Raw genomic sequence first — 22,856 nt, 5'->3', positions numbered from 1 at the left:
TCATTTAAAAAAAAAAACATCTCTCTTTAATGTGCATCGGAAGTAGAGAGCAAAAATTCTATCCAGACAAAATATGTGTTAGTGCAGGCTAAAGTAATCCATTTATTAGACGGAGTTTATGAGGTCTGGCCTGGCTGAACGCCAGGAGACCTGACGTGTCTGTGCATATCAGGCCCCTCGGATTAGGAATTCAGCACTTTGGAAAAGTGAAAACGACATCCCCAGAGCAGGCCCTCTCATCCCCCCCTCACTCAGCAAGCCAGCATCTGTGAATGCCCTCTCCCATCCCCACAGTGCAGCGGAATCGCACCCTCGCAAGCGTGTAAACAGGGATTACTCGCATTCTTTGATACACCTTCGTAATTGTCTTCTACTGTTGTCTCGTCTGTCGAGAGCGTTAAATTACAGTTAATCTAGGGGATGATTCGGGGATCACATCTGTCAGCTCCTGCCGAAAGACGTGCACTCCGTGCGATCGGGCGTTTTTATCTGCAGCCTTCATCACCGCGCTATAATATCCTCTGCCCAGAGTAACAGAAGAAGAAGAAGAAGAAGAAGAAGCAGATGAAGAAGAAAGCATTTTTTTAGGCTGAGGAAAAACAAATAAATCCCGCTACGGCACAATGCAAAAAGCAAAGCTTTGACAAGAGAATGTGTGAAAGACACTTTGCGACTTGCCTTCCACCAACGCCTGCTCTTTCAGCCTCTATGGGGGCTTTTATTCCAAACAAAGCAGAGGAGCCCAAAAGCCACACAGGAAATAATTCACCACTTCCTATTTTTGAAATCTTATATGGAAACAAAAGATGTGAGAATATGTTCAAAGCAAGGTCACTGAGATCAGAAAAATAAAACAAACCTTTGACTGGAAAACTATTATTAAAAAAAAAAAAGTACAACTGGAATGACTGATGTGTCATTAAAATATCTTTCAGCAATTGGTAATACTTTTTTAAGTGATAGAAATGATAAAAATGGCGCACATTGCAGTGTAGATACACACATCAGCAGAACATGTACAAATGGCTTTCCACCTGGTTCCATTTAGGAGAGAAGAAATAACTTGAAGGCAAAACATTTCTGTCATTTATCTCCAAATTCCTGAGTGCCCCAAAATTCTGGGAATAATATCAACTCCTGATGTGGAAGGGTATTAAAAAACTAATTTTTGGAAATGTTAACATGGCCAAAAAGGTACAGAGTTGTTTAAAGATTGCTTGTTCTTTGAATAGTGATTCAGTAACTGATTTAAATCCTAACTACTGAAGGAAGACATAGAGATCTGAGAAAGGGCCATTCTTACAAAAATAGGGCTCAGTTGATAAAAGCAGCCGCTATAAATGCAGACTGAGCCCTACAGCCTAGATAATACTAGTTCAAGTATGCACTGTGTCATTAATCACAGTTTTCACCAGTGGGATACAATTGGCTTCATCCTGCTAGGTAGGTAGGGCTTAAGTTTGCCAAAGTTCCTAGGGTTTCCATTGCACAAATACCACCTATCTGCTCATCAGGCGTTGCCTGCTGTTGTCAGTGTGATACACAACTCTCCTTCAATCACTGCTAGCTCTTCTGTTGTGTGATTTTAGTGTGGAGAGCATTGGATAACAGCAATGCACGATCCACAACTCCAGAATGCATTATGCAGGCGATGTGAGAGAGTAGTACTGGCAGAAACAGGGAAAAAAAGGGAAATAAATAAACAGATAAACAAATGTCTCCAGCAGGATAGGAGGATCCACCATGCATCAGTCAAGTGGGTTATATGAGAAACAGAAGATGAAGGGAAAGGGGCGGTTTGAGACCGAAGCTCCTGTCATCGTGCTTTAACCAAATGCTTAGCAGCGCAGGGATCTTAGCCTACTTCAGAGCAATCAGACCACTTTTCATGAACATCATGGTCTCTTGTGCTTTTTTTATTTCACGTGTATACACATCCCCCATTTAGCGTATGCGAGCCGTTACCATCAGGCAGACGGTATAGGGTGCCATCCCTCCGAACCAACAGGGCTCGCGGATCATCCGTGCCTACCAGTACTGCGTGGAACAAACTGGGAAACAAAATAACTGAACCTCTGTGTGTGAGGATGCTGCACCTTACAATATGTAGAGCACTTTGGTGATATGTTGTGTATAGGTCTGTGATTATGTTGCTCTGTTGTTGTTTGTTGTTGGTGCTGTCGTCGTTGTGGTTGTTGGTATTGTAGTTGTCTGTTTGTTTGTCTGAGGATTGCTGTACGGCACAAGATTAATTTCCGAAAGGACCAATAAATATCTATCTATACCAGTCCCTCCAAGAGAACTAAGGTCCTTTTTACATTTATATTGCCACACCCACTCCATCAGTTCTTCCTAAAAAAACAGCATCACAGTTCCAAAATCTCCTCCCTCACCCACGTGCAAAGCTGCCACTCTTCACCTTTTGATAGTACCAACCGGGCAGCCGTAGTCTGTTGCAGAGTTGATTGGTAAATGGCACCAAGGTCAATCCTCTAATGACACAGGGGTTGCGAGTCATGGCTCTGTTGCTGATACGATGCAGGCAGATAAGTTGCGCCATTGTGTCTGGGGAACAGCTGAATGAACTCTTTGTGTATTCCAGTGCCATCTGTACTCCTTTCATTTGCGTTTACTCTTTTAAACTTTCGCCTGAAGAGTTGGGGGTGGGGGGTGGGAGGGGTGGGGTTAGTACATTGCCAGTGTATAACATTACCTCTAATCTATCACATACTTTCACAAAAGCAAAGGGGCTCAGACTCAATTATTACTGGTAGCTTTCTTTCCTCTTTCTGCCTCCCTTTGAAAAGCCTCCAAGGCGTTCATATAGAAGAAAACAGTTGACTGCTGTCATACATCACTGCTGAGTTGCATAGATTATGACTCACAGATTTGCACAAACAGACTCCACCCAGTGGCCAGATGCCCCCACCGGACAAACCAACAGACCTGCGACTGACTAAAGCAGACATGAGGAGACAGCTTAATTCACTGCTGCTCATATTCACCTACTGTTTCTGAGTAAGTGTGTATCAATAGACAGGTGGAACAATGTACTGACCATTCTCCCTCACCTGCCCCACCTTACATATCTCTCGTCTCTTCTGTAAACTTTGCTCCAGACTGTATAAATCCTCCTCACCACTGACACTAGATGAGTCAGAGGAGCACATTTTTTTTAACAATGAAGTTGCTACCTACACTACTGTACCTCAATTGGAAGGTTAAAAATACTATTCTAAGCGATTTCAAATCTGACTAAATTTTCACAGCATGAAAGATAATTTTTTTAAAAGTATTTTATTCTAGAATTAGGGTCATTAGTCTTATAAGTTATGCTTAGTCATGATGTGTCTGTTACAAACCTCCCAAAGTAAAGTTGAGTAGTTCTAAAGCTCAAGCTGCTTGTCATTTACCTGCAATACATTTGACAGGAGAGTGCATTTAAGCAATGCCACAGTTTTGCTGAGTTCACAAAAAGTTTTTGATGACAGCAAATTCAGAGTGTTACATTATATTATACTTCATATGTTTTTACTACCTATCTTTTTATGATACTTCACGCCTTTACCTTCATTTATTGATATGATTTATGGATATGATTTAACATTGTGTCATATTGCATTCTGGACACTAGATCAGATAAAACTGACCAGGCCTGCATGAAGTAATTTTAATATGGCCAGTCCTCATTTGGATATTTTGTATATGTATCTGCGTTTAAACAGACTGGCGAACACAACAAGGGTGTGACAAACATTACGAAGGGGAACAGGAACACCATCTTCATTCTCTTGACATTCTTTTGACTTGCTTTGTCACATCACTCCTTTCCTAATTTCCACATTTTCAAGTGAGAACATTTAATTTGTCCGCTTTGAAGCTGTTGCCTGAACTAACTCACATGCATGGAATGCTTCATTACAGATTGCAGAATATCATAAAGTAAAGCAAACAAACAAAAAACAAATGAGCCACATGTTCAAAGCTTTCTTTTTTCTGAAAACTAATTTGTTCCACAGAAATGCTGTTAAGTAATTGTTTTCAAGCTGCTGAACACATGTCAGGCGAGATGTGTTCTGTGATGTTTCCTGTGCACCAGTCTGGCTTTGTTACACACTGTGTGCACAACTACAAATGTGCCGGAGAGAGCTTCTTTTATTGGCTTGGTGGCCTACAGTAGAGTTCTGCAGAATGTTTATCAGGTATTTTAAATCCAGATGCCCTTCATCAAGTAAATTAAAACAAATGCACCATTGAGCCAAGACTGTAGGCCTTTGGGGTAAGGTCGGGTATTAAATTGCTTAGTTAAAGTTTTTGTTGCTGATGTTGCTGTTGTTGCGCATATATTAAATAAAAAATGGGTTTGAGTCCAAAACCTTAAAACAGACTAAATCCACAACACAAACACATGTATGCACACACACACACACATTTAAAAAAATATCTACAACACAGCACTGCTTTCAAAAGTAGCAAGACAAAAAATAATTCCCATCTCCTATGTTCTGGGATAATGGCTTTTTAAAAAGGTGTCCTTTAAAAAAAAAAGTGAAGGAAAGCCCAGTAATATTTAGAGGGTCATCAACAAATGGCAAGGCCCACAGACCAGACAAGAAGTCTACTCCAATGACGTGGCATGTGCTTAATGCAATTACTGCGTTTCTAAAAAAAAAAAGAAAATAACTGCATGATTCATACGCAGCATGGCCACATTCAGTGTACAGCACTCAAAACCATAAGTTTGTACAGTCTATCTTGAGATGTCTAGTCAGACTTCCCCTTGACGCAGAATTGAAAATGAATCACATCACAATAATCCAGTGCACTCGTATCCAAAGCCAACCTTGTTTACACATTTGGGCGGGCGGCACCCAACAATTTATAGACAAACCCGCAAATGAGGGCACAAGGAGAATCGTGCGGCACTCCAGCCATGTGAGTACTAAAACAAGAAAAGCGAATCCATTGGTGATCTTCTAACTCATTTCTATAAGCAATTTCTTCTCCAGAGAAAGCTCAGAGGTCAGACTCTACACCAGGAACACATTCAATGTGTGGTCTCCATGTCATTCCTTCCAATGTTCTTTGGCAAAATGCAAACTCAAACTGAACAGTAATTGTATGCGATCTTTAAGATCTGCAGCAATCGAAATTGAATTCAGGTGCTCTGCGGTGCATTAAAGCCATTTTCCCATTAAAATGTTACAATCCCATGTAAACAAATTACACAAATACTTTTTTCATTAAAACGAAGGGTTTTTTTCTTTTGTGGGTAACCTGATGTGTGCACTGTTTATCCCATGGACACGAATGTTTATTTTGTTGTCCTTCATATGCATTTAGCGAAGACATAAAACGGACCAGAAACGTCTTATTCTATCATGATAACTGTGCATCAAAGCATAGTGACCTAATACTGATGGTGTGCTCGTTTTAAGGACATTACGTATAAGGCACCATCCACAAAGTTACTTGCAACTAGGAGTATTTTTACTTTTTTTATCAAATCAAGTTCAGCTCTGTCAAGGGATGAGATCACTTAAAGAGTTTGCAAAAAGTTTTAATTTCGTTTTTTATGACTTCAAGGACATGCCATATAGGTATACCCAATCATTTGGAGAACCAACAGTCCTATTAATGTGACCGGATCAGTACATGCATAACAGACTGTTTGATTCAGGGACAACAACAACAGCCAAAATGACTGTGGTGACGTCATGTATGGCTATACATGTCGAAGATTAGCACCCCCAAGTGGAAAGGCTTTCAGACAGTGCTATGCTTAAAAGGGTGTTCAGCTGCGAAATCAACGTCAAACAGGCACTGAATGACAACGTCTGCAGTTCCCTACAGTCATGCACTCCACACTACACTCTCTGACTCGCATGTGTGTTCAATGCATCACTCACTCTACTCAGTCCACCAGTGTCTAGACCCACCAAACATGGAAGAGACAGGAGACGGCCTTCCTTGCCACGGCTCACCGTCAGCCACACGCGGTGCGTGACTTCAACCTCAGGCCAAGCCCAACAACAATCAGCAATGAGCTACAGAAGGGCGCCACCCTGGGCCAGCTGCAGTTCTACCTGCAGGACTCATGGGTAGGATAAGGGTTAGCGCACGCAGCGGGCACTCCCATGTGCCACACATACACATTCCAAATAAACGCCAGGAGAAAGTCTTCCTGGTGCTCTTTATAAGTGGGCTACTTCACTTTTTTGGTAGTATACACAGAGCATGGGTAACCAGAAGGGCAGATGCCGGCATCAACTCGTTCATTTTATTAAGACCAGCTTCTCTCACAGACCTGTTTGAACTTTGCCGATTAAATAATGGAAGCCTGTGCTGTAACATTATATTTGGCGAATTTCGCATGCAAGATGTAATCTTGACAGGCCATTTGGCATCCTCTCTGAAGCATCTAAAAGCCAGCTTTCTTCCAAGGGAATGAATAAGTATGATAAAAATGTCCACCCATGAAAGCTTAATCCCCATACTGTGAGAGCTGTCAGGTGAGTGTCCACTTGTACTGTAAGATTAACCCACCTCCATAAATACTTACTAGAAGAAAAGAGCGTCCTCGTGGGTTAAGATACGGCTCTCGGGTTACCACTTTAAAAGTCTCCCGCTATGGGACGGCTCACAGAAAAATAAAGATGGGGCTTCTCCATGGGCCGATAACAGCCCGAATGGCTAATCTTGTCACTGGCTGTGCATTTTCCATAAGCAACAGCAACATGCCATGCCGCTCCACCACACCGCCGGAAGACAAAACCGCAACATTCTTGAACTGTTTTACCAACGTCAAACAAAGTCACGTCAAAAAAGCTTACTGAGTTACTCATAAAGTACCGAAAGTTTTAAAAAAACCGAATGGAGAAAAATTAAGAGAGAAAAAGAAAACTTTTACGTAAACAAACAAGTAGAAATGGAATTACTTGGCATAATCAAAAGAATCCCTGAATAAATCTTTTTTTGATGTCAGCACATCTGCAGCATTTTCAGCTGGTTAGGGCTACATGTTTGAGCTTTGCGTGACCTACTTACAGCAGCCCAAGTTCAGTGATACCTCCATATCTCAGTTTGCCTAATCTCTTTTACTATCATCCCAGACAGTGACGGGGGGTGGGAGGAGCCAGTCTGTGTTGCCAAACACTAGTCCCTATGTAGGAGAGAGGCTTTTGAAATGATGTTCCAAAATAATGCACTTATATAAGCAATCATTCTTTCATATTACCCTGGGTAGTCAAACAAATGGCATTCAGATTACGGAAACTGAGACATTGTGTAATGTTTGGGAGAAGCTCTAAAGCTTTTACCATCAGAGGAACTCTGAGGAAGGAACTTCATAAACATGAATCATCAGCATCTCTGTACATTAGCTTCACTGTGGTGACTGTGTCACACAGGTTATATCAAACCTGTTGACTTAATATCAGGAGCAACAAGAGTGTGCAACCCAAGAGCAATGAAACAAACCACACTGCATATCAGTTGTAGAAACATGCTTCCTCATTACTGCTTTATAACTCAATCAATACATTGTTAAACTGCATCATTAAACATGTTTTTTGTATGACAGTGCCCCTCTGACTTCATGTGACTTCACACCTTTTGAAGGAAGTATTGAGGAAAGAGCTGTTATTGCATTGCAGTAGTTGCTCTGTATGGGATCATCCACCTCGTGTTTTGTGAAACCGCTAACTGTTGAAGAGCAGTGTCATTCAAGCTTCCCTCAGCAACAAACTGAAAACATGCAACTGTGCCCCGAACGCAGACAGATCGGACTGTGCCCGGGCTTATGCTTGGCACAGTGTCTCCTGTGTCGGGGAAGATGATGTGCTAAAAGAAAACCCTGTCAGCCCTTTTTTCAGAGCTCTGGGGATGGCGGCCCTGGTTCTGGACTCGTGAAGTGCCGTGCCGGGCAAGGACCTCCCGGCTGCACACCGATCCACGCGTGCACGAAGAGCCACATTGAATTTCGCTCACAGAGTTTGTGGGACAAGGGACCCGAGGCTGAAGCACGCCCTGAGCGATTCTCCATTACAGCCCTCCCAAAGTGCGGGGCGGCCGAGCGGGCGGAGGAAGAGAGAGCCCCACTTGGCAGCGCGCGCGTAAGACGAAGCGACTCCTTCGCCGGGGCTAATCCGCTGCTGAATGTACCCTTCACAAGTGTGGCTTTTTCCGAGGGACAGATAAAAGACACGACAGAGAACCCTTCAACCACACTTCAGACGAGAAGGAAGCCTTAAAAAAACACACGGGCAGCTCACAGCGCTGGGATTGATTTGTGAAAGCTAAAAAGCCTATTCCCTCATCAGCACAGCACTCTGCATTCTCCAAAGTCAGAGGAATCCTTTCAGTACCACCAAAATCAGGTATACAGCTTAGCCTGAGACAACGGGAACTGTGAAGGATGGCTCATTTTAAAGACCAATTTGAGATCTGGTTACAGCGAGCTCCGCGCCACAGCTTGGTCATATCGTTTTCTGAGCACCTCCTGGGGTCCTCAGTTCTCCTGGATGTCCTCACAGCAACAAACAACAGATCCCAGATCACTTATTCAAATATCTGGTGAATCGGTCGCTTACTATAAGCTTCAGGCAAACAAACTGTATGTGAAAATTTGGGGAAAACCTTTTACTGGTCTATATTACACACACAAAAAAGGAGTATGATTCAGAACAACATTCTCAATAATTTGCAAAACATGAATTTGGAAGCAACACTTTTGAATTTAACAAAAATATGAAGAAAATTTTAGTTCTGTTTCTATTGCTATTTTATACAATATAACTGGTATATAATCAATATAACATTAGAATGCAAGGGCAAGCCTGAGACATAGCCTGTAGGGAAGTCGAATCTCAAACTCATATATGGATCACCCTGTGTGGCAAGGGTTTGATTCCAGGCTGTGTCACTTTCTGAACTATGATATCCTCTGTGTCTGTAATCCTCTCAGCTTTCCTCCTGTGTGAATAAAGTGCAAAAAATGTTTAAAATTTTTTTTTTTTTTTTAAACCCGTAACACGTCCGACCCATTTATTATTTAACTGATTTGCTCTGACTTTTTTGAGTGATTGTGGTTTTACAAAGTGCGTTTTCTGAAGTACTTAATGTATTTGTAGAGTTTATATTGTATGCTTGATTCCCGAAAGGTCTCAAATATACAACTTCCACAATGTTCTTGCAGTCACAGGGATAAAAAAAAGAAATCCCTGCAGATTTTTTCCAACCATTTGTATGTGTTCTACAAAGACCCCTCATATGTCAGACATACCTTGAATACATTATAAAACGAAAATAAGGGAATTCTTCTGGAATTACTTCTTAAAATACATTAACCGTTGTTTTTCCATCCTTCCATTTCCGTCTACGTCAATCTTGATCATAAATGTTTACTTTCTATTACCCAATTTGAGACTGCCTTTTAAGACATATTGTGGAAGGCCTAAGAAAGGAGTATTTGAGTATGAGATGCTAGTAATGTTCATTTAACCCATGAAGCCCAATCTATGTAATGTACAGAAAACACAGCTAGGAAAGAACATACTGAAAAGGAAGCAAAGCTAACAAGATTACACAAGCCTCCTTCTCTGAAATTACCCACAATTCTCTTTTTCGATGTTCGGGAATTACGAAAACAGAGCTCAAAGTCAGGTGGGAAGGGAAACAGTGTAGTTACCACAAATGCATTTTAAAGGTGGAACACTTTTGACTGACAGGTGGGAATTTTTTTCAACTTGGTTTTATATTGCCCATCTACAGAGAGATTCTGATTGTGTCTTGAGAAGCAGTTGGCTGGTCAATGGTGAAGCTGGTGGAGAACCTGGCTTGTGTTACAGGCAGCATGCTCAGAAGCAGCAGGCAGGGGGTGAAACACCACCAGAAAGACAGCCCCCCTACCACCCCCCACCCCTGACACCACTCATGACATTTTCCAGAATCCCCAGATTGGTTTGGTTCCCTGAGGTTTGAAGAACTGTTTTTTTCTCCCCCTCCTCCCTGGAATCCCTGCGCCCCAATACCTTTCGTAGCCTAATTACAGTCCCAGAGGGGGTTGTTCTGAATGGAGGGGCCAGTGAGTGATAAAAAAGGGGGTATAAAAAGTTAAAGACCCTCCATCTCTTCGGTGTACAAGCACAGCCCCCACCCCCACACCCCCCCACCCCCCCACCCCCTGCAGCATAGCAACGTGCTCTGTCACCGACGAAGGGGGGCGGTACACTGGCTCCAGGGCAGCTCCTGCGGCTTGTGACATTAAAGACCTGCAGGTGTAACTATTTCAACAAGCCCATTTAACAGGAAACGCAAATAGTGGCCAATAAAAAAACAAGCCTCCCTCCAGCCACAGGGCAGGCAGGACGCAGGGGTGCTTGAAAGCTGGGGTTGATTGACAGCTATGACACCTCCTGAAAGGGCCGGAGAAGCAAGGCCAGCAGCCGTCTACAGCAAACAGGAGCTGAGGGGTCTTACCCACAGTGTCTCTGGGCCACCTGGTCGTGGTTGAGTAAATGAGTGAGGAGACCGGATGGCATTCTGTACTCAGCAGTTGGAGAGTGAAGCAGTTGTCAGCAACTGCTCTTTCTCTTTTAGGTGTTTTAACTTGTCAACATTTGCACTTGAGAAAGATTTAAACCTGTATCTCCAAAGTGCCTATTAGACCATCTCTAAGCGTCTCTAACCATTGCAAACATCGCACCACTCCCTTCACCACTTCTGAAGGAGGTTCCTCTGTTTCTGGCTTTCTCATGGTATGACTAAACACTTACCTAATCCTTCTCCTTGTAATATTTGCACTTACAATCAGCATGTACTCTAGCAACATGATTATATGGTGAAGAACATACACACATGTGACGCTGATGTAAGGATATAGGGAGCTCCTAACAGTGCCCACAATAACAAGAGTATAAAATTAGATTTTTACAGCAGATTTTACTGCTTTTTTGATCTACATGCTAAAAAACTGCATTGGCAGTGCTACCATTATCATTGAGCTAAATCAAAGCAGGCTAATTCATTGCGATTTAGAACTGTATATGTTTATTTAAATAATTTGCAAGGTTTTGCTAAGCAGGTCAAAGGAGCGTTTGCTTTCTAAAGATCAAGAACAAACCTTTCCGTTTGCATTTATAGGAAAAGCCAAGGACTGTTGCAGACTGTTCTGCAAAACTAAATTGCCTATAAATGCAACCAGGCTGCATTAAAAATCCAATTGTTTTCTCTAGTAAAGCAAGCATAAAAGCATAATGCAGATAAAGCCTTAAACAAACGCAGACTTGTCACTGAAAATAAACAGTGGAGTCATTGTTTTCAGGACTTAAAACACAAACATTTAATCACTCAATACAGATTTCTACCTGAGAAGGTGACTTGCTTGAAATAAATTGCATTTTTGTTTTTCACTAGTTTTTTGAGGCAAAGAGTGTTGCTCTTGCTGAAGATCTGGGTACCTTTCAGCCTGCTATTGGAACTTCTATGCAGATGTTAGCCCAGAAGCAGAAAATCTATCCCATCATCCCTATGTGTGATCCTGCACAGGGCAGGTGATGCCGCACGGCCCCCTCCCCCCACCCCCAAACACTGAAACAGGCTAGAAATAGAGAAGGAAAACAAACTATGCAGTTAACGTTCTAGATCAACCTCCAAGCCAACCACACGGCCACACCACCGCACCTCAAGCCCACGGGTGTCCTAAAAACAGCTGGAGCCGAAAAGCGTAAACAAACAGGATTGGCAAGGGGAACAATAATAATGGGTCTCCACTTTCACAAAGTCTACAGACAACCAAGGCAGCACATGTCCTGTTAAAAATAGACAAGAAAAACAGATATGAAAAAAATCAAAATCTAATATGACGGTAAAGAGCCGTAATGAAAAGAAACCTCTCTGCCGAGGAAGGTGCTAATTCAAAAGAACAAAAGGCCAACCTCCCAAGTCAGTAATGCAAGATATGGTTTGGAAAAGGTTACAGAGAGGAAAAAACAGCCCCTAGGTAGGAACATGAAGGAGGAGCAGAGCCAGAATGTGTGGCTGTGAAGTGAAATTACTGTACAATGCAGCTGTCGTTTTAGGGCAGTCAGAGCCAGGCAGGGATTCCACCTTAGAGAACGGTTTTTCCGGACCATGTTCAGAGCCTTCCTCGTCTTCTGTAACACACAAGGCTGGCTGCACGAACTTTGTCACACACAGTGCCACTGACAGGTACAGTACCAGGGCATTTGATGAGAAACAGGCTTCGCCAAATCCCCAATGAAGTGCTGCACTGTCTGAGGCGGCCAGAAACGCTGTGAAAACCTTTGTTTGAAGTGAGGGGTCAGCAGGCCTTGGCAGGCTCTGCCTACGTGTGTCAGAACTGCTTCATTCTCACGGCTCGCTTCCCTCTGTGTGCGGGCCAAGTTCTCAAGTATTTCAGTTCACATTCTCTACATTGCATCTGGATAATGATTAGTGTGACCAAACCTGATTAGGAAAAAGGAGAGAATATTCGCCTCCCTCAAGTTTCCGTACCTTCCTGGATTCAGCCTAATTGCTTCTTGGCCTGCAGTCTGTCTGCACTTCTAAACCAAACGCTGAAAGGAACAAAGAAGGAAAATTGCAGCTTGTCGAACACCTATTTAAGGCAGGCATCAATTAAGCGTCAACAAGATATTTTAAAGCCCTTAGGTGTCTTGACTTGGACAAAAAATATTAAGTGACAAGGTCTTCTTCTGCTAAAGTAGCTTAATAAACTTTAGAAAGGAAAAAAAAAAACTTAAAACATTAGGTGTCAGAGTGACAACTAGATGAGCCTCTGAGCAGTCTTTACCCTGACAGACAAATGAGAGATGACTGAGGAGGTGACCTTTAGTCAGCAGGGTGAAAGACAGCTAAAGAGAGACTGTGATGCTGAGGCACCCATGCATGAAGAGTTGGGAACCAAGAGTGCATATGAACAAAAGCAAAGCCTTTCCTCCCTACATTACAGCGTGTTCCTACTCTCATGCCTCCTCACAGTGTGCTCTGTTCCTTGCAGCCTCCATTTAGTACACCGCAGACCATAAATCTGTTCACATAAAGGGTTGTTGCAACTGCCACAATCCATTTAGCTCTACCATAGAAACAACTTAAATGCATCAGGTAGAATCAATATTTGTCTTTAAAAAACATTTCCCCAAAAATAACTTATTTATCGATCACAAATGTTCTGCAGTCTATTGATTAGGCCGCAAAGTCAGCCTACTTTCCTTAAATCTGACAAAGATCTGCTAAAACTGTGGTGTGGAGCAGAGATTCCTTTGCAGCAACATTTGAAGGCCTCTCCTCTTCCTGTACAAGCTAACTGCACACAATGATGGAAGAAAGCTGATTATTGAGCCAACATCATTCTTTTTTAACCAGAGCCTTATACTTGGAAGCTATAATTTCAAGCCAAGCCAAAGCCTTCAAAGGACTTTTGAGCAAATATTTCTGTTGAAACTTGGAAGATGTGCATACTATATATATACATAAATTTGAAGGACACTTCTACTCATACATACAAAATCTTCATAGGATGCAGAAGTAGCGTTTCCAGAAATCCATTTCTCAATTTTTCTTTCATTAAAGTTCCAGGAGGGGGTAAAGAAATGTTTATAATTAACACCACAGAAAAATGGAACCAGCCAATCAGTGAAGAACCCACATATTCGTTGCTGTTACATAACTTATCAATTACCCTGCCTTTTGGGAAATGTCAAACTGCCAAGGCAAGACCCCATTAAGCTGCCACATCAAGCACCAAATCCTGTGTCTATCAAGGTTTGTCATCTATGTTTTTTAATATTAAGGGCAGGTTACTATTAGGCAGGAAGCCAGGATTATGCAGCCTTATTGAGCCTAAGTAAAACACTCCATTTTATGTCTTCCATGTGTTCTCTCGGTATAATGGATAATAATTCAGCCACTTTCACACATAGTATATACAGAATATTCTCCTGGATAGATGTTTCCATAGATAAAGGAACTGCGGCATATCAACTTGTCGAAGCAAATGTGGCCAGATTATTTTACTACAAAGGCAGTGGCATGACATGGGAAGTTATTCAGAGTAACTAAGGGGGTATAGAGTTTACTTCTGCATTTGTGATTGCAGATCTAGCTTTCACTGTGCAAGTTGGCTCCATGCTGTCAGGTAGGCTCCATTAACATGTAAAACAGCTTGTGGAAACAATAGGTGCAGCTAAAGAGAACCAAAGCAGCTCTGTACCATTCGAGTGCAGGGACACCCAAAATATGGCCCATGGGGCCAAACTTATCGGGGGCCAAATCTTGAGGGACATTTAAGTATTTGTCTTGATGCATGAAAACTTAGATCCTGGAGTATGGCTCTCATTTTGTTGGGTTGATGCGTACCCTGGATATAGAGTGCGCAAGAAAGCAAAGGAATTGGTAACTGGGCATAACACCAGTTTAAAAAAGATATGACATCACTAGCTAGATATCATAAAATTGTATCATTTTCTTGCTACTATCTCTTCACTGGCTGTGACATTTTTGAAATCAAATGAGAAACATCAATTGTTGAACTGCCTAGATGCAATGTATTACTTATTTAAACAGAAATATATTTCAGATATACTATTTTCCATTTATAATATTCTGTCCACTGAAAAGCCAGCATGGTCACTATGGTTGAAATGTGTGAGAGCTGGGAAATTTTGAGAGTTGGGTGTATGAAGATGAAATTGATTCTCAACACTAGTTAACACTAATTATCTATTTCTGGTCATCATAATTAGAAAAATGCCCTGTGTTATTTTTGGTTCAGCTATGAGTGCTCTGTCTTCCACAGATCTTGATACATAGCTGACACTTTCTGGGGTTTGCCATTGGTTTTGGCAATGACAATCACAATGCCAAAGTTTGTTTGCAAACAATCAATTGGTCATGCAAGGCCATGCTGTAATGGTACACATGGTATAGACTAGCACTAAAACACACATAATATTGCAGACTTACATTTGCATCATATACTTAAAACTTTTGGCCCACAGATAATTGCAGAGATTCTGGTTTGGCCCACTACACTTTAAACTTTTGACATAACTGTTCTAGTGTGTCCATACTATAGAGATCATTTTAAAAAACATACTGCATACATCTCTGGCAAACACACAGAAAACTAAACTTCTAATTCTATGTGCAAGGTTGAAAGGTAGAGCTTTTCAAATACCCTTACTGTCCTTTGAGCAGAATGTTGGCACATTCCATATATTAATTTGAATAAATCTATTGAAACCAGTGTTCAATTACAGCCAATACTTTTAGCCAAAAAACTATACTAAAGCTATGAGGTGCTTCAAAATAATCCAGAAACGGGGCATTGTGTTTTTTGACTTCACAGTCTTGATTGTATGCTTTCTTTAAAAAGTAAAAAAAATTAAATACATGCTTTAGTATGCTACTTAATTACATCACACAGTAACACACAAGGAGAAGTTGAAGGTTTGTGTAAAAAAAATACTGTAATCTGCATATGCAACACACAATTTATAGACAGGCATTCACAACAGGTAAAACACATTCTGTCTTTCCTTAATTAAAGTTCATTTGTAAATGTTTTCATTGTTAAGCAAAACATCAACATTATTACAGGGTATGATAATAGTAATTATTCAAGTAAGAATATACTGACACAGGAAAAAATGCAAAAATAATGTGCAAAGCAATGAAAATAATAAAGTGTGCTGCAAAGCTTTTCTGCAAAATGGTTTCCAGCTCAAATCCAGTGCTAGTGCAACCACTTCCCAGCACAACAGAAAATTCATGAAATAATCAAGTTGTGAGAAAAAATAGTAGCTTTAAAATGCAAATACTATACTTACTGCATACTTTTTTAGCCGCACTTTATAACTCAAGATAGTCAGTACTATGGCATAATACTGATAATGTTGATTTGTAAACACTTGATTTTGCATTAGTTTGTGGATTATAACACAGGAAGAAGTATCTTACAAGTACTGTAGCTACACAATTTTACATCCTTACCGTCAACTAACCTCACAAAAAAATGACACAAAATGATTTTTGTCAAATGACACAAGACTTGGTCATCCTAGCTGAGTAGACAGCAGTGGAAATGCAGAATTCTAGAAACCAATCATAGGTCACACTCAGGAGAAAGAAAGACAGAGAGAGCACTCACCCCTCAGAACAAAACTGGAGCTTTGGTTCACGGAAACAGTTACGCCCAAATGCCCTCCTCATCATCCTGCCAGTGGGTGTAATGAGGTGTCGCAGGCCGTAGAAGGTCAGCATAAAAACAACAGAATGAGAAGCGGTTAGTCCACTGGAGACTGAACTCTTCAGGATGTATGGGGTTATGGAGCATTATATGGAGCACTGCTGCCAGATCCACAACATTATGGACAGAAATGGCACTAGACAGAAATGGCACTAGACAGAAATGGTGTATGCAAAGAAGTAGTAGGGATGTAACAACATACTTTCACTAATTGCAAAAAGTGTATCAATAACAAGATTGCTGGGTAAACATGAGAAAACTTTAAAAGCCAATTAAAAACTGTTCTCAGAGCCTGATTTCAGTGACATCAGATGATTTCAGATCTTTCACAGTGACATCATTGCTACAGAAATCGGAGACAACAATTCAGGACACTTTCTTCAGTATTGAATATGTTTGGTATGATAATGGGAAAAAAACCCTTCGTACCTCTCCTTGCTACAGATTTAAAAAAACACCATGCTTACTGTACCATTTATGTGGGGATACATTAGCCAGCAATAGTTCTAGGCTTTTTTCTGTACTGTCTAGAATCAGACCCCAACTTTGGCCTTTTCTGTATGCTGAAACTATGCAGAGAGCACAGTGAAAATGGAAGATCTAATTGAACAAGACAACACTTCTGTCTTTGCATACACATTGGCAGGACCATTACATCTGTCTGCATAGAAACACTGCAGGTTTCATCTGTTATTAAAAACCAGATGTTAAGACGAATAACTCACATGCTGCGGAATTTAGTGAATAATTTTGACAGGGAACATAAACATGACCAAAATATAACTTAAAGTAAGTCTGACTAAACTCCATATGCTACTTCTTATAAATGTGAAGACGATACACCAAGAGAGGGGAACAAAGAACAAAACAAACAAGAAAAAAACTGTAATTCTAACTCTGATAAACATTTTATAGCTGTTTTCTATTTCCGTATGAAGTCCCTGTGCCAAAATCCTGGCTATAATCTCACTCCGTTTTACAAAAACCAAACATGCTGTAAAAGGGAACTTGCGCTGTACTCTCAGGCTCTGTCTGTCTATTGGACGATACCTTCAGAGCCGGCCTCGGACAATCAGTAGCCCACTGATATTCATTTCAATGGGCTTATTCACAATCTGTGGGCAACAGAGCCTAAGGTAGAGGTGCAGATGATCCAGCATCGAGGGAAAGCTGTGTGAAGATGCCATCTCAGAGTTCTACATCTGTATTCAGCAGTGGTGGAGCTGTCATGTGGATTTCCTAAATGGCTACTGTTGTGTACTTCAGACTACAGAATATAAGTTCCTTCCACTGGAATGGGATTCTGACTTAATTTTTTTTTTTTTAAGCCAGAAAATATTTTTCCTAGGGTGAATGTGTATGGATAGTAACTTATGTTAAAGCCTCCTACAGAAAATCCAATATCAGTTGTTTTCATTGTAAACATAATTTATATTTAACGGGAGATGATGTGTAGGAGTGAAGAGTGTCTATGTGTGTGCATGTGTGTGTGTCCATGGGTGCAGAGTATGGGTGCGGAGTGTGTGTGCAAGCTACGTATGAGGCTGCTCAGAGCAAGCAGTGCTGAGATAAATGATCTATCCCATTGAATGTGACTTCTGATACTCCCTGTGTGTGGGCATTTCAGAGTCAGATACAGGCAAAGAACAGATGGGAGCCCTGGGAAGCAATCACAATCCCATCAGCATGTCTGACAGCAGGATCTGGCTTTGAATCCATTTTCAAAGGTAATAGACATGCAGGAGACACTAAACTGTGGCATGAAAGCATGTTGGCAGCCACAACATTGGCGAGATGGCAGAGGAGACCGTTTAATCTTCTTACCACTTTGTTATTGGACGTAGTGACAGTTTGTATTTAAAACACTGGGCCCATTCACAATATACTTATTCCTTCCACTGAGTAGGGTGAGTGGAGAAAGCCAAATCAAAATTATGTTCATCATGAATCAAATGCAATGCAATTCCATTTTGGATGTCTCTAGAAACAACAACACAAAAGTCATGGTGATGAAAAGGAGGCATTTCTAGGACGGATTTTAGAGTAGTAACAATTTGACATGGATTTATCTGAAACCACCAAGTTATATAATCAAAAAGTGTAATTCATTGAAAAAGAAAATGATGGGCATATGGTTTTGAAATCTAGGACACAGAAAACGTGTGGCCTCATAATAAGGGATATCCAAGCTAGAGGTGAACATTTTTGTATTTAAATCTCAATTGTACCATCTGTTTTTTCAATTTCATTCACAAAAAATAAAAAAGATAATATAAATTGTTTGTAGCTTTTTTATTTTCAGTTTGCCACAGTAATTAACAGTTTGATGTTTCTAATGACATGTAAATACCCAGAAGACACTCAAATAGGTAGAGATATGCACAATTGCAAGCCCATATGAAACAGTCAATTTTGTCAAGCTGACAACATTACCATCATTTGACTGGCCTTGGATTCTCAGAAATGCCATTTTTTGTACCACAGAAACGGATTCTTCTGAGATTTATTCCCATTTGATTGAATTTTATTTTGTTTAGATTTCTTTCACTGATTTCAGGTTCAGTGTATCTTTATACAAAGCGAATATTGACATTTTTAGCAACATTTAAAAATTATTTATATTGGAATTCTTACTTCAGAAGAGGGTTTCAAGACTTTCTTTTCAGCAACACAGCTGTGATTATGGAATCATTCTGCTCCCAATGCAAAAATGTTTCATTAGAAAAGCTTCCCAACAAGACGTCCATGACCATCAACACAATTTTTTTCCCCAAGAATATTTGGTTGCTATAGTTACAATATGGAAAAATATTCTGAAAAATGTATTTGCAATGACTTAAAAGTATCATTGTGTATATTTATTTGCCTTTGAAAGAGAGTCTCTCAGGACACAGAATGGCGCAAGCTTCATCATCATCAGTCACTAGCCTCAAAGAGTCTGGCAAGTGCACCTCATGGTTCCTTCAGTTAAATGAAGTGATGATTTGGTGAAGACTGGGGAGGAATCTCAGGAAATAAATACTTGTTTTTAGAAACAAAAAGGTGATTAATCACACCCCGATATAGAATAGATCAAAAAGACTTTGTTTAAAGAAAAACATTCTTGTCTAAGGTCTGTCTGTGACCTCAGATGAACTTCCAAATGTGAGGTTGACTAAAAAAAATGTAATGCAGATTGTGCCAAGCTGGGCCATGTCAGAGTGGCCACACGCCCTCAGAAAGTCTGCTGAGGAGGTGAACAACTGACATCACTGCACTGACAAATATCTCTGAAGAAGACTGACTGAAGATGCAATATCTCCAGTCTTCATATTTATACAGCTTGCACTTAAAAATAACTTCCGTTTTTAGTTTTCTGTGTAATTTCATACGGTTTTCCATTTGAAATTTGACCTAACACAGTATTCAGCAGGCAGTCATAGCTGTGCCTTCAAAATGGAAAAGGTGATATTATCTGATTAGCAGAACTACGCATGAACTCCCAAACTCCTGAATTCATTATCATGAAATTAATTAACTTTTCAGAATTTTTTTTTCTTGTATAAGCTGATGTCTTGGATAATCAGTGAGTTAATGTGTAGTTCTTTCAAAGTTTTTCATACGTGTTCTTTTTACTGGTTCTCTTTGTCTTAACAAGAGCATTTGGTCGCAAAGTTTAGATTGTAAGTGCTTGTGTCTTTAATCAGAAGGTTAATAATGCACCATTGCCAGGTTTTTGTCATTAGAGGGCCAAAAGTCTTAATGAATATATCCACCCATCCACCCATCCATCCTCCTAACTGTTCTAATCACAGTTTAGAGGGCTCGTTAAGAATTAGAAAATTGACATGGCTTTCCCTCTACGTTCATTTTATTCCCATAAATATCCACGGCAAGTTCAAATGTCTTCAAATATAAAAGGCCCATGAGTAGCTGGATAACCAAGGTGGGTTCCCTGTTTAAATGTATTCTTATTTAAAGACATCTGAAGTTTTAATGAGGCCTACTCTAGGCATTCCTGTGTGCAATGCCTGAGCACAAAGTATTGTATTTTTATTCTGTGTTGAAAGGACATGGTTTTGGAATATTTGGAAGATGGAGACCATTTACAGCCACATAATGCCAGCTATTGCACACCAGTGTTTTCCAACATCAGTAAATGAGTTCACTCTCTGCTGGCAGTCGATAGCATGCAGGCGCTAAGGCCATTTGTGAATATTCAGGGTTGAGCCTTCTCTCAAAATAGAAGCCAGTCAGAGCGATGTGAAAATAATAATAATAATAAAAAAACAATAGTGGAAGCTGACCATTTTGCATTTAAATGACTGCCAACATCCTCTGTGGTTTTGCTTCTGTGACCAGCATTGGTGAACGAGGTCAAAAAAAGGCAGAAGGGGCCCCTCTGTCTCCACACTGACCAGACAGAACGTGGCGAGGGCCACATGAGGCAGGGGCCAGCCATGACACCTCCAGTTAACGAGAGCACATAAGCTGTCCAATAGGCGTATTGGCCATACCAGCTAGGGATGCAGAGGGTGTGAAGAATGGGTCACATTAAAACTATTTGTTACCTCAACCAGAAAATTCGATTGGTTGGCTGGAAAGTAATCTCATTATGGAGATTTATTTCTCGCCATTACAATATTAGTATTGTGCGTAAAGGTAATATTTGTGTGTGGGCATGCCTCGTGGCCAGCTACTGAAAGCAGCAGATGTCCTGCAATGTTCCACTACAGTAGCAAGGACTCTCACATCCTGTAACCCTCAGCTCACCGAGTCTTAGTTGTTGTTTTTACGACAACATCAAAACATGCCTTCAGTGCATAATCCTGTGTTTCACCATGAATAAAACGTTTCAAAAAAGAAGCTTTTCCACTTTGGTGGAAATTCCCCCAGGGGCCCTTCAGGAGGCCTGACAAAGTGGAAGGGTGGACGGAATTAGTTTCAGCGCTGCAGCACGGACCAAAGAGTTCTGCCTAAATGCTCACCAGCGAGCAATGACACTGCTCTGGACATAGAAACTAAGATTAACTAGAAGGGCTCTGCTCATTGAAGGCAACAGTCAAATATGCTGTCAAAGACCCAGCTGGTGATTTTCAAAGACGTCCCCTGGGAAACTTTGTTTACATTTAAATATGTTTCTTTGTGCAGCGGTTCATGCAATCCTGGATCACATAATGTCACACAAATGTAACATCCAACCTTACAGAACCTACTGTACTTCTGGGTATGGGCAGGTTTTAGGGACTCTCCTGTGTAAGATAAATCATAGTTTTATTGTTCCTTTTTTAGGGAATGGGTTGTTCTGGAGGTGTCTTCCAGACTGCCTTCCAGACACCGCTTCTGACACCCCATAATTAACTCCATCACATGGGAAGATTAATTTAAACACTGTGGTAATGATTACAATGGGGTTTTGAAGTGCAGTTATTTGTTTGTTCTTAAGGTAAAGGTGTGATGTGTGGCGCATGCTGTTACAAACCTCCCACAGTTCAAAGCTGTCTGGCAGATACTGCCCTGAAGACTTCCCTAAATTAGATAAATTATCCTCTCTTTGAAACAAGTGGGGATTTTTCTTGTGAATATTACCCACAAGTGGTTAAGTCTCCTTTTTAGCAGCTTCAGCTACTCCACAAGATTTCCAGGGATGACAACAGCAGCATTGCTATTTATTGTAATGATGTTTGGCTAAAAATAAAATGCATCATTAAAAAAGAATTAGGAACAGTTTGTCAAACCGAGTCAGCTGAAGGCTGGGCTTAAATGTAAATTACTGAACAATGTAAAAGGTGTGTTCCTGCTGCTTTGAAAAATACTTGATAAAAATACATAAATGCTCAAGAACATAAACGTAAGGTATAAACAAAGTGACAAACATGGTATGAATTGGACAGAACCAACACTGACCTGATCAGGAGAAGGACGATGGTTGCTATGGGGTGGGCCACGGGCAGGGCCACGGTGATGTGGGTGCGGGGGCTGCTGGGGGTGGGGTGGGTGTTGGGGGTGGGGAGCGTGCTGGGGGTGTGGTGGATGTTGGGGGTGGGGGTGTGGTGGATGTTGGGGGTGGGGATGTGGTGGGTGTTGGGGGTGGGGATGTTGGACATGTTGAGGGTGTTGGGGGTGGGCATGGTGAGGATGATGAAGGTGATGAGGAGGATGGTGGTCATCGTCGTAGTTGTCCGCAATCAGTTTCATCCGGCTCTGAGTCTGGGGAAAAGACACAAATAGAATGTTGAATAATAATTTTCAAAAGAGAGCATGACTAAGTGTAGTGTTATTCCTTTATATTAACATTTAACCAGGGATCCCGGTGTTTTTAAAATTTAAAACAAACTGCTGGTGCCACAAGTCACCTTTCTTTTATTAGTAGACTGGGGTGCTGGTCCTGGTTATTTGAAGGAGTCAGGTGGTCTGTATCATCACAGAAAAAAAGTACTACTCAATCTGAAACTCTGTAAGGTGCCATCTATAATCAATATTAACTACCATAGATGTGGCTATATTCAACTGAAATTACTCCTGTGGGGACACATTTAAAATATGAGGAAGTGCATTATTATCTTAGTGATTAATGATGGCAATTTTCTCTATCATTGATGAAAAT

General features: G+C 40.9%; 1 protein-coding gene across 1 annotated transcript in view; it reads right to left on the bottom strand.

Moving 5' to 3' along the window:
* The window catches only part of LOC118207758 (ERC protein 2-like), a 232,007-nt gene that overhangs the window by 29,182 nt on the left and 179,969 nt on the right, over positions 1-22,856 (bottom strand). The window contains exons 17-18 of the mRNA XM_035381728.1: positions 22,157-22,459; positions 16,172-16,237 (exon numbers count right to left, since the gene is read on the bottom strand). Of these exons, the coding sequence (XP_035237619.1) occupies positions 16,211-16,237; positions 22,157-22,459 (330 nt within the window). The 3' untranslated portion in view covers positions 16,172-16,210. The remainder of the gene's footprint in view (positions 1-16,171; positions 16,238-22,156; positions 22,460-22,856) is intronic.

This window comes from Anguilla anguilla, chromosome 11 (genome assembly GCF_013347855.1).
Source record: "Anguilla anguilla isolate fAngAng1 chromosome 11, fAngAng1.pri, whole genome shotgun sequence".
In the NCBI taxonomy this organism is placed as follows: domain Eukaryota; kingdom Metazoa; phylum Chordata; class Actinopteri; order Anguilliformes; family Anguillidae; genus Anguilla; species Anguilla anguilla.
The sequence above is the reverse complement of the archived record's forward strand: the minus strand, read 5'-3'. Positions and strand labels throughout refer to the sequence as shown.